General features: G+C 41.1%; 1 protein-coding gene across 4 annotated transcripts in view; it reads left to right on the top strand.

The window, feature by feature from the left end:
* The window catches only part of LOC114546347 (nesprin-2-like), a 65,633-nt gene that overhangs the window by 30,600 nt on the left and 22,944 nt on the right, over positions 1–12,089 (top strand). For all 4 annotated transcript variants that reach the window (XM_028565060.1, XM_028565061.1, XM_028565059.1 and 1 more), the window contains exons 11-12: positions 7,528–7,668; positions 10,717–10,893. In XM_028565060.1, the coding sequence (XP_028420861.1) occupies positions 7,528–7,668; positions 10,717–10,893 (318 nt within the window). The remainder of the gene's footprint in view (positions 1–7,527; positions 7,669–10,716; positions 10,894–12,089) is intronic.

The raw sequence follows: 12,089 nt of genomic DNA, 5'->3' as shown, positions 1-12,089 counted from the left end.
GTAATTTTGCTTTGGGTTGGTATTGTATCACTGCTAGCTGATGTCACCTGTTTGTTGCTCAACAGGAGCAGATTAGATTTATTAGTGGGAATGCTGTTCCCAGCATTATTTTTCTTATTCCGTATGTTTTTTGGCTCTCCGTAACTTCTGCATACTTTCAGCTATTTAAACCATTCAACTTTTAATATGTTCAGCTCTTTCAGCTAATGATGGGACTTCTTCAACTTTTTTTCTACTATTTATACTTTTAAAAATATTCAGCTTTTTAACACTTTTTTTTAACATTGAAGTGAATGAGAGCAGGATTCAACTCCTTAAAATCTTCTTCCGCTCCCAAAAGTTTCAGCTCCTTCATACTTTCACCTATAGACACCAAACAAACTTTAAAATGTTCACAAAATATTCAGCTATCCCAACTTATCTTTTCAGTTTGATATCTTTTACAGTTTTTGTGAAAAAGCTGTTTAAGTTTAGTGATTATTTCAGGAAATGTTATTGATTAAACAGTGTGTATTGCGCTTGCTAGAGTGGATGATGTCACAGCTAGAGGGTGAAGCTTCGAAAAAATTATCTTAGTTCCTTGTCTATAAACTGCTCTCAAGCCCACAATATCTACTTGTCATACACAATTTATACATCAAAACGTAGGCATTTTTGTCTAGTTTCAGAAAATTTGCTCAGTTATGCGATACGTCTCATACTTTTGGCTAAGCAAGCTTCCAAATGACGAGAGTTGAAAATATTTCTCCATCCGCTCTCCTTTATGTTTCCCAGTGAAAGGCACAGCGAACCACTTTTTTAAATCGCTGATATGCCCACATTTCTAAGTTTATCAACATAAATTTTATACCGATACGTTCACAAAGGCCTTGTGGTGCTCAGGATCACGTCATTTGACTGATAGCAGTTATAGTTTTGACAGTCCGAGGCTTTGTTTGAGAGCTTGCTCTCAGTGTCTGAATTGCTGCGGTGTGCTACAGGAGACCTATTAATACCAGGTACGATCGTTATCAGATCAAAGAGATGTTTATAAACATGGCCCAGGCCCTTAGTAACCATGACAACCCTTTCACAGACAGTCTACCTGATTACTCCAGGCTTGCTGTAGGAGTCAACTAACTACTGTAACTATGATCATCAGTCTATATCATTTGCGTTCCACTTCTGTCTGTCTGTCTGTCTCCTTATCTGTCTGTCTCCCTCCCTCCTGTCTCCCTCTTTTTCTCTATGCCTCCCTCCCTCCTTTCTCTTTTCTCTGTCTTCCTCCCTCCTTTGTTCCCTTCCTTCCTTCCTTTATTCTCCCTCCCTCTGTCTCTCCCTCCCTCTGTCTCTCCCTTCCTCCATCCTTCTCAATCTCTCTCTACTTCCATCACTCCTTCTCTGTCTGTCTCTCTCTCTCCCTCCCTTCCTCTCTTTCACTCCCCCTCTCCCTTCCTTCTTCTGTCTCTCCCTCCAGGGTCATTTGTGATTTCATCCATGTATATAGCCCGTTTCTTTTCAGGCAATATATCCACTTCTCAGCTCTTTAGGCTCATGCTTGTTTGTTCTACCCAATGGATATGGCTGATAATAATACAAAGTCTTCAAACTTTCAGCCTTTTTAGTCAATTTTAGTGAAAGTTGCTCTTTCTTTTCCTCTCCTCTCTTTCCTCTCTCTCTCCTTCTCTCTTTATTCACTTTCTCTCCTCTCATCTCCTCTCTTCTCTCCTGCTCTTCTTTCTTCTCTCTTTCTTTCCTTCTCTCTTTCCTCTTTCTTCTTGTTCAGCCCCATTCTTTTCACCTAATACATTTCACATCTCATCTCAGCTAGATTGATGCTTTTTCGTTCTATGCAGTGTATATATCTGATAATAATACAAAGTGTTTCTTCTTTCAGCCTTTTCAACTTTCATCTACTATATAGATATAGATACTTTAACAGTATAACAGTATTAATTTGTTTCATATTTCTGCATATGAGTCATTATCAGTTAGAAAATCTACTCAGATCTCACAATGTTCTACATATTTTGTCATTATTCATATACTTTTTCAACTATTCTCACTACTTCAACTTCTTCTTACGGATTTAAGCTATTCAACCAGTTTAGCTTTAGCAATTCAGCTATTCAGCATTCCCACGCATTTTCTGCAGGAAATGCATTTTCTAGTTCCAATTGATTTTATAGCCGGAGATTGAGCCAAATTCGTTAAAGATTTTAACGGAGTCCTCAAGGTCCGATATGTACAGTAAAATATCATCTGCAAATAACAATATTGAGTTGTTATTGGATTTAATCTGGACATTACATATTTTATTTTGCCTTATGGCCTGGGCTAACGTTTCAAGAGAGATCGCAAATAGCATGGGAGATAGCAGGCATCCCTGTCTCGAGCCCCGCATGATGGGGAATGGCTGTAAATGCAGGCCATTGGTTGAGACTATGGCCGTGCGATTCGCATATAAAGTATGTACCATGTCAATGAATTTGGCTCCCAAACCAAGACTCTCAATTACTTGCCACAGGTAGTTCCATTCTAGGCGGTCAAAAGCCTTTTCCGCGTCCAAAACTGCTGCCGTTGTTGGGAGGTTTTTGGCTTCTTCTATTACATGGAGTAACCCTGATTGGATAGGGTGAACTAGCTTCTCGATGAAGCGTTCTAGGCGCAGTGCCAAGACTTATTACTTAATATTAGTCCCAATGAGGTTGATGGGCTTGTAGTTTGCCCCTCTCTATGGCCGAGGTTAAAGTTTGTAAAATGATAGGTCCTAGTGTGTCAAAGTACTGTAGTAAGAGTTTGGATGGAATTCCATCCAACCCCGGTGTTTTCCATTTCTTAGCTGTTAACGTTGATTTGAGTTCCTCTAACGTACTATGTTGACCCAGTTCTTCTGCCTCCTCTGGGTCAAGAAGAGGCAGGTTTAGCTCTTTTAGAAACTTTGGCACTGCGTCAGATCTGGATCGCAGGAGGATTCAAGCAGCTTTGAATAAAAGGTTTGGAAAGTGGCAGTGAGCTCCTTAGGATTCTTTGAGATACCTCGGTCCGTGTGGATGCTGTTGATAGCAGCTCTGGACCCACTTTGTTTTAATTTCAGAGCTAGCAATTTGCTTGGTTTACAACTAGGGCTGAATGATTTTTGAAAATAATCTTATTGCGATTTTTGAAAAAAAATATTGCGATTGCGATTCGATATGCAATTATTTTTTAAGCTCTTTGTCTTCTGTATTATTCAACAAAAACTAGCAATAAATCATTGTATAGTATGAACAACACAAGATTAGATAGATTAAACAAACTGTTCCTGGAGGCCAGGCCTGGATGTGATGATGAAATTAATTAGGTGATGCATGAATTTATATGAATGACATCTTTTATTTAACTACTTCAATCACAGTAGTATATTGAGCACTGACCAAGCCTGGTGTAAACATTCATATGAAAGTCAGAAACAAATCACACTAAAGTGCAGATTGCAGAAAAATAAAAACAAATGTGGCTTTACCACACTTAGTAGTATTTAGACTATTTAATTATTATTTACATAGACATATGTACTAGGGGTGGTACGGCTCACAAAACCCACGGTTCGGTTCGTATTACGGTTTTAGGGTCACGGTTTTCGGTTCTGTACGGTTCTTGTTATTTTTTTCTTTTAATCTTTAATACTCCAGAATATACTTCAGCATATAGCTAAAATTAGCATATTAAATGCTTGTTGCACAAAACATGCACACAGTGGCAGTTCTATATTGTTTTATTTCATCATAGGTAACATGAAATCCAAAATGTTCCCACACACCAGACTATAAACGACGCTGGCGTATCCTGCAGCTCTGGGCAGCCTCTCTTCCACTTGACATTTCTGCAGGTGACGTGACGTGACCTGCAGCGGCACCCCACTCCACTTGAGGAGCGGTCGGCTTGGTGTCTCTCAAAATCTGACGAAAATCTCTTAAACTGACCTTTGTCGATCTGAAATGAAGACAGATTCAGCAACTGCATGGCCTATTTCTCGCTTAAAATGTTTTCAGAAACACGTTTTGGTGAACTATTTTAGTACAATATGAGATCTGAACAAGCCGGCATGACCGTCTGTTTTGAAATTAGGGACCAGCCAGACCCATGTGACGCAATCGTCCAATCAGCTGCCATGGGTTGCGTTTGTCACTCCCATCCCGCTCGTCATTTCCAGTAAGTGTTTTAACATAGGAGTCGAAAGTGGGCACTACGGCAGTAAGAGGTTAGTGCACATTAACAGTGTACTGACGAACCGTGCGGTACACACATGCTCCGAACCGAGCCTAGCGAACCGAGCCTAGCGAACCGAGCCTAGCGAACCGAGCGGTTCGGGTGTTTTTTCATGAACCGTACCACCCCTAATAAGTACACATGTGGATTGAACTTTTTAAACACTGTCTTTGAACTTTACTAGACAGTTAAATAAGTAAAAATATATACATCAGTGTATTTTCTTTTACAGTGAACACAGACCAGCTGCCTCCAGCCCCTCCCTCCCCTCATGAAGTTGCGTGCCGTGTGCATGACAGCGTCAATGACGCTGCACTTGCTCAGCGCAGCTATCGTTATGTTAGTAGTAGCATGCAGGTGTTGCCGTGGGATTAACTGTACTAATAAAACCGTTGAAACAACGCAGCCACACTGCTGTGAAAGCTCCCCGAACGTAATTTATCAGTCTGGTTGTTACCCCTCTCCGCTGCAGTCTCCTCCACTCCATATCTTTATAACGGAGCTAACCGGAGCTAACCGCTAATCTGCGCTAACCGCTAACTGGAGCTAACTGCTAATCAGAGCTAATCGTTGCTAACTGAGCCTTCAGTTCTGCGTGCCTGTATTCATTAACTGCATGTATGGACTGGAGACCGAATAAAACCCTTACAAATTTTAAACTACAACTCAGAGTTGTTTGAATGACAGAAATCTGCTCAAGGTATGGCGTAGCGTTAGCGTGCTAAGTTGATACTTTCTCTGCGGAGTGCAGACTGATTTGCTCTTGTGAGTCACGTGACCAAATCGCAGCCTTTGCGATTAGGAAATCGCGTTTTAACATATTGCGATATTATCGCAAATGCAATTAATTGTTCAGCCCTATTTACAACCATTAAAATAGTAATTTTGCCTCACTCTGTGCATTATGAATTCAGCTCTCCTTTTTAGTAAGTCATTTAGCTCTGCTCAATTTGTGACTAAAAGAGTATGTGTAGATTTAGAAAAACAAGTCTTAAGAGATTGCTCTAACGATTTACAATGTTCTTCCAACTCCGCAATCTTTGTCTCTCTCTTTTTCTTCAAATTTGCTGCAAAGGAAGATGTGAAATCTCTAATAAATCCTTTAGTGGCTTGCCAGATGTACACCGGGTCCGAAACTGAGCCAGTATTGATTGATATGAACTCTGCTAGTTTGGCTCCAAATTCTGTATTAAAAGCTGTGTTTTGGAGAAGGGAATTATTAAATTGCCACCTTCTAGATTTTTCTCCTAACATATCACAATGGAATGTGGTTATCAGTGCATTGTGGACAGGATTGCTGGTTCCATTGCTATTGTGTGGAACATTGAAGCACAAAAAATAATCAATGCGGGAGTGGGTGAGGTGACGTGTGGAAAAAAAGGTTTAATCCTTGCTAGTAGGATTGTGCATTCTCCATATATCTGTAAGATCGTGGGATTCCACAACTGCAATAAACATGTCCGATATGTGTTTTTGGGCTTTCGTGTAGTTGAGTCCTGATCTATGCTGATTTAAGTATAGTAACGCATTCATGTCTTCCCCTATAATTAGGGTATTCATTGAGAGAAAGCAATTCATTGGTTAGGTGCGGGAAAAAGCTTTCATCATATCATATGCATATACTGAGACAATGGCTATTTTCCTACTCCTTATCATAGTACATATATATGATATTCTGCCTGAAGAGTCTTTACTACTTCTGTCTATGGTGAGTGTGCCTCTCTGTGACAGCAAAACAACGGAGCCCTTGGTTCTGGTGTCGTCACTAGATGCAGCAGCAACTTTGAAATATTTATTTTGTAGATGATTTACATCTCTTTTACGTAAATGTGATTCTTGAATAAGCGCCATGTCTATGTTCTTCCTTCTTAAATAGTCCAGGAATTTAGCTCGTTTGATCGGTCCGTTTAGCTTTATGTTAACAGAAAGGATTAAAGGTTCAGCCATTTTCCAAATTTACGCGTATATATGTCTCAAGTACCCTACCAGAATTCACTAATACATTTGTAGCAAAGGGTGAGCAGTTAGTTCTCAACACAGTGTGGTGAAAACACAATAAATAAAATAAATCTCCTAGCCCTCCGAGACTGCAGACCCCCTTCCCTCTCTGTAGTATACGTGGCTGCATCAAACGCAGCTCGCACAAAAACTCCAGCTCAAAACTGCCCCTCCTATCTAAAGTCACAGGTTAACTGAAACAGGTAATAAAAATCTAATGCTTTCCTATGTTAAACATGAAAAATGTATAAAAAAAAACTTAAAACTTAAAACTTAGTCCCAACCATCTATTAAGTTGTGAAATAAACTGTATGAAAAACAAATCAGCCACGTAGGAGTAATAGACATAGATTATAAAATGTAGTCTAATCAGATACTCCTTATAACTCGGCTCCCAAGCTCATACACTATAATTTTGAACCGCTATTACGCTCTAAAATAGACTATGTGGGAAACAAACCATGTAAGAGTAGTAATATAGATTATAAAATAAGAACTTGTCCGCCTCCTCAGGTGCACTGAATTTGAGCGCTCTCCCTCAGTGATTTACTCTCAAAGTTGCCAGATAAATAAGAAAGTTTGGGATGCCTTTAGCATGCAGCTTATTCTGCACTCCTATAAATCCCTGAAATCCCTGGCGCCATTGTACGGTGAAAGCGTCCTTCACCGCGATGCATACCGCTGATTGAAGCCCGCTTTGTTGCCTTTCCAGGACCCTGGCCATTGCCTCCTCCATATGTAGATCCGCGTTAGCATCTGAAACCTCGCTAGCAGTCGCCATGCTAGCCTCGTTGGCAGAGGTCTTTGCTTGGTTATACTGCAGCGGGGTCTGCTTTTTCGCTCCTGCAGGCATTCCGTTACCGTGGTGACAAATCAAAGGATTGGCGTTGAATAAAAAAGAATAGACCTGGTTTTCAACAAAAATACGCAGATGGGGCAGAGAGCTCTAGTCTCGAGCAGCCATGCAGTTCGTAGGTCACGTGATCTCCCCAGTGAAAGACAGTTTTAAAAAACAAAACAAGACACACATACATTCAGGGCATGAGATTTAAAATAAATAGATGACTAAATAAGAATTGTACATGAGAGGGGGGCAGTGATGAGATAAAATAGCAAAGTGTAATACAAATTTTTACAGTGCAGTGTAAGAAATTAATGGTTACTTAAGAATTACTTAAAGGAGATTATAGGAGGAAAAGGGTAGAATGATAATCAAATGTTTTGGGACAAGACTTGTATAGATCTGGCTTGAGAAGCAAAACATGTTTCCTTTTGTAATTGTTGATGTTTGTACTTGAGGTGGGAGAGGCAGTGGAGCAGAGCGGTCCCATCCACAGGCTGGGGGCGAAGCTGTCTGAGGTCCAGGCTGGCCTTACGTCAGTTCAGAAAAGACTTGACCAGAGAAGTCCCAATGTGACTGTGGCAAAAATCACTCAGAAGGTGGGTAGTAACCTTTTTTTGATTTGATTTGATTTATTTTGGATTTGACAAACAACATAATCCAAAGCATAGCATGGTAAAGTGTAAACACTTATTTCCAACATGGTCTTTGGTGTTAAAACATGCAACACATAACGAAGACCTATTTCTGGTCAAAGACAATAACATATAATCAAAGACAATAACCTGGCTGGATCATTACCACTCTGACATCTGACTTAGTACAGATACTAGAATAAAAGGGTTTCTGTGCAGTGCGCAGTTTAGCTAGATGATGATCTCACAATCAACAATGTTTCCCCCTCATGATCCTATTGACTCTGATATAGTTTGACCAAAAAACAGCTATATTGTGTAAGAATTTCTCCCATCTAGCGGTGAAATTGTATATGACAACCAACCAAATATTACTTTCTAGCCCCCCACATTCCGAGCATGTTCTAACTCCTACGGTGGCCAAACCCGAAATTAGCTCTTATTATCTTCATCGTTTACACGCAGCTGCATGGGCGACTTGGCCATCTGGCAATTCTGGCAATTGCCAGAGGGGCCATTTTTTTAATTGTGGGCCAGTCAGATTTATTTTTTTAATATACAAATAAATTGTAATAAAGGGCTGAATTTTTGTCCCAGTCCGCCCCTGCGAAGCTGTTCTAGCTGTCTGTGTTACAACTGCATGACGTGAGTTGTCTGCCAGGGAAATCACGACATTACACACAACCATGCTATAGTTAGCCAAGTAACTATGAAACTTCAAATTTACACAAATAGGCAGAATTACCTGTCGAGAAGAAAGCAGGCGTCCCTTTTAAAATCCTTGCTCCTTATGAGCTTTTTCCATCTTGGAAAAGCCACTCCAATATAGACTTTGGTCTTGTTGCTTGGCCTGTCGCGTTGTCGTTTTAACTTCTCCTAACTTCGCTCCTATGTATTCTGAATGTACTACTTTGATTAGTTGGTGGAAGTAATTACACATGAATGAGCACATATTTGTTAAACAACAAAGGGGTTTTTGCTAAGAATCAACAAAAAAAATTACACAATGTAGATTTAAAGAAAACATTTTATTTGTATTAGCCCCCACTTTTCAAAAGGCTTTTTACATTAAAGGCCCCAAAAAAGCTTTTATATTAGTGGTCCCCTAACACCTCATTTCCACAGCATGCATAAAGGCTGCAGAATGGCTCCGCTGCGTGTCTGCTGTGTGCTCCGCCGTCCATCAATACCCACCAGGTCCGGATTTATTGCGGAACTGCTGCAGCCATGACTGACAGCTGTAGTCACCAGGACCCACAAGTTCTCAGCTCAATTCTCGCAAATTCACGTAGAATATAACCACAAAACCAACAACAGTTAGTTTCCATCCAGAGGAGTAGACGGGAAACAGCTCTGTGCTGTGTTTTCAAGGTGTAGTGCAGGGAAATATGATCCGCTGTGAGCACAGTGTATTTTATTTTGAAAATTAACCGGATATTTATTTTGTTTCTGTGCTCGACTTCCTGTCCCGCACTATCTGCCGTGTGCTGAATTGCTGCGGAGCTCTCCGGCGTCCGGCAAAAATAGAAGCTCTGCGTATCTGCTGCGGACCGCTGGAGCTGAGCCGGAGTCGGAATGCAGCCGTTATGTAACCGGTGGAAATGCACACATTGACTTTAATGGAAACCTAATGACTCCGCCGCCGTTTCGGAGCCATTCCGCATTTGGTGGAAATCCTCGGTAATACTGTATATGAAGTCTTTTTCCCAAAATTCAGCCTTGGTGCAGAATTACTGCCACTAGAGCCACAATGAGCTTTCCTTAGGATGTGCCATTTCTGTGTCTGTAGCTATTGAGGAGGAGAGAGGGGGGGGCAAGGTAGAGGGTGGGGGTGTGGCCTTGACCAACAGCCACTTTGCTCGTTTGAAAGCCATGATGTCTCTCTCTCTCTCGTGGGTGGGCCAAATTCTCTGGGCGGGCAAAGCAGAGAAAGGGGAGGTAACCTTGCTCCTGATGACCTCATAAGAAGAAGATTCTAGATCGGCCCATCTGAGCTTTCATTTTCTCAAAGGCAGAGCAGGATACCCAGGGCTCGGTTTACACCTATCGCCATTTCTAGCCACTGGGGGACCAGGGCAGGCTGGGGGAACTCATATTAAAGTTAAAAAACCTCATAAAGTGAAATTTTCATGCCATGGGACCTTTTAAGATAACCATTACACAATACAGAATCAATAAATTAACAGCAATAAAGTAGAAAACATGCCATCAGAAAAAAATCAAAGAACAAGGTCAGATAATAAGAAAAAATAATGTGATAAAATAAAATAAAAACATAAAATAATGATAAAATATGTATTAAAGGTGCTGTAGGTAGGATTGCGAAGATCCAGGACTTAGCCAAAAAATGTAAACCTCGACAACTTCTCAGTACCTCCCCCCTTTCTGCTAAAGCCCAAAACCTCCTAAGCCCCTCCCACCACAAGGGAGAATGAATGCGTGTGCATCAGCAGTGATTGACACGCAGTTAGACCCTGGACCTGATTGGTGCATCTGAACAGGGAGCTGTGGATTTTTGCAAATCGTACTACAGGCTGTAGGTGGGGCCAGAGGAGCCAGATTTTAAATTTTAATTACCTGCTTCATGTAGTCCTACTCGAACATAGACAGAAAATGACAGTGTATCTGTTGCTTAAGATCCATCCATCCATCCATCTTTGCTTATCCGATTGTCGGGTGCTCAACAGGGGACCCCAAACTTCCCTTTCCCGAGCAACATTAACCAGCTCCGACTGGGGGATCGGCGTTCCCAGGCCAGGTTGGAGATATAATCCCTCCATGCAGTTTGCTTTTGTTTAAGCCTTGACCACCAGGGGCATCCTTACCAGATGATCAACTGGTTGTTTGGGCTTATCTGGACCCTATATTTAAGAACCCTTTTGTAATGGATTACCCTTGTGATCACTGGTTGTTTGGGCTTATGTGGACTATATTTAAGAATTTTGTAATGTTAAAGTCAATAAATCATCCAAACATCCTGACATCATCATCTGATTGCGTGTGTATGCTCAGCGTGTGTGGGATGAGCTGGACTTATGGCACTCGTGCGTGGCGGCGCTGGAGGTGGACATGCAGGACTTGGAGAAGCCAGAAGAGGTGCTGACCCTCACTGAGAGACTGGTGGAGGTCCAGCAGCTCCACTCCCAGCTGGCCAAACAGGCGGAGCAGAGGACCACCCTCCTCAGCAAGGTCAGGATCCCCCTCAGGCTTCTTTTTCTCTTTTAGAACTGCTTGTATGTAATGTTATCTGTCTATAATTTCTGAGTCATAATTTCCATATTTGTTTGGTGTCAAACAACAAATGTGTGTGTGATGACAGTATCATTGGGAAACACTCATAATGCCCTTCACACAAGTATTGCAACTTCTTGTCCCACACATGTAAAGTAAATACCACTTAGTTGTAAAATGTATGTGATTTGTAAAAAAAGATGCTATGATGCTCAGATATTATTTATTACATTTATATAGCGCTTTATCATAGACACTCAAAGCGCATTTGGGGGGAGGTGACTGCTCTCTAACACCACTAATGTGTAGCACCCACCTGGGTGATGCACGGCAGCCATACAACGCCTTACGACGCCAGAACGCTCACCACACATCAGCTAGTTAGGGAGGAACATATTTTTAGTGGTGGGGAAACCGGAGAACCCGGAGAGGGGGAGAACATGCAAACTCCACACAGAAAGGCCTGGATTTGAACCCAGAACCTTCTTGCTGTGAGGCCACAGCACTAACCACTGGGCCACCGTGCTGCCCAGATAGTACAAGTTTGTGTCAGAGCTTGTTATAGTTGGTAGCTATGTTTCCATCCACTTGTCAATCGAATTATCTGAAGTTCATTAAAAACATTCATGCGAATAAAGCTGGTGAAAGTGTGTTTCCATCCAACGGCTTTAAAGCAAATAAAAACCTGTGGCTAATGACGTCACATGCTGTTTTCATTCAAATTGGTATATTGAATAGATTTAAGACATTTTAAGGTGTTTCCATTCATTTTGGCACTGAATCACACAACATTCAAGCAAACATTTGCAAAGTTTGCTAGCCAAAATGGATGGTGCCGTCTACCTACAAATGATTGATATTGCACAAGTTGTAATAGTGCTTATATGCCAGCTGATAGCAACGTATCAAGCTATAATAACAACCACGCTATAAAAACATCACTATGATGATGCAGATAATTTATGGCATTATTATATATTCGGCAAATAACATTTCCATCAGCGTTTATCGCATAAGCCATTTACCGATTAAGAGAAAATCCGTTGAGATCAAACGTAATTACTTTGTGTCGATATTCATGAAATTCAGTAAAATTTTACCGTTTCCATGAGGCATTTTTCATTCAATATTACTTAATTTGCATAAAAACCTGT

This window comes from Perca flavescens, chromosome 20 (assembly GCF_004354835.1).
Source record: "Perca flavescens isolate YP-PL-M2 chromosome 20, PFLA_1.0, whole genome shotgun sequence".
Lineage (NCBI taxonomy): Eukaryota > Metazoa > Chordata > Actinopteri > Perciformes > Percidae > Perca > Perca flavescens.
Note: the sequence above shows the minus strand (reverse complement) of the source record. Positions and strands in the feature narration are given on the sequence as shown.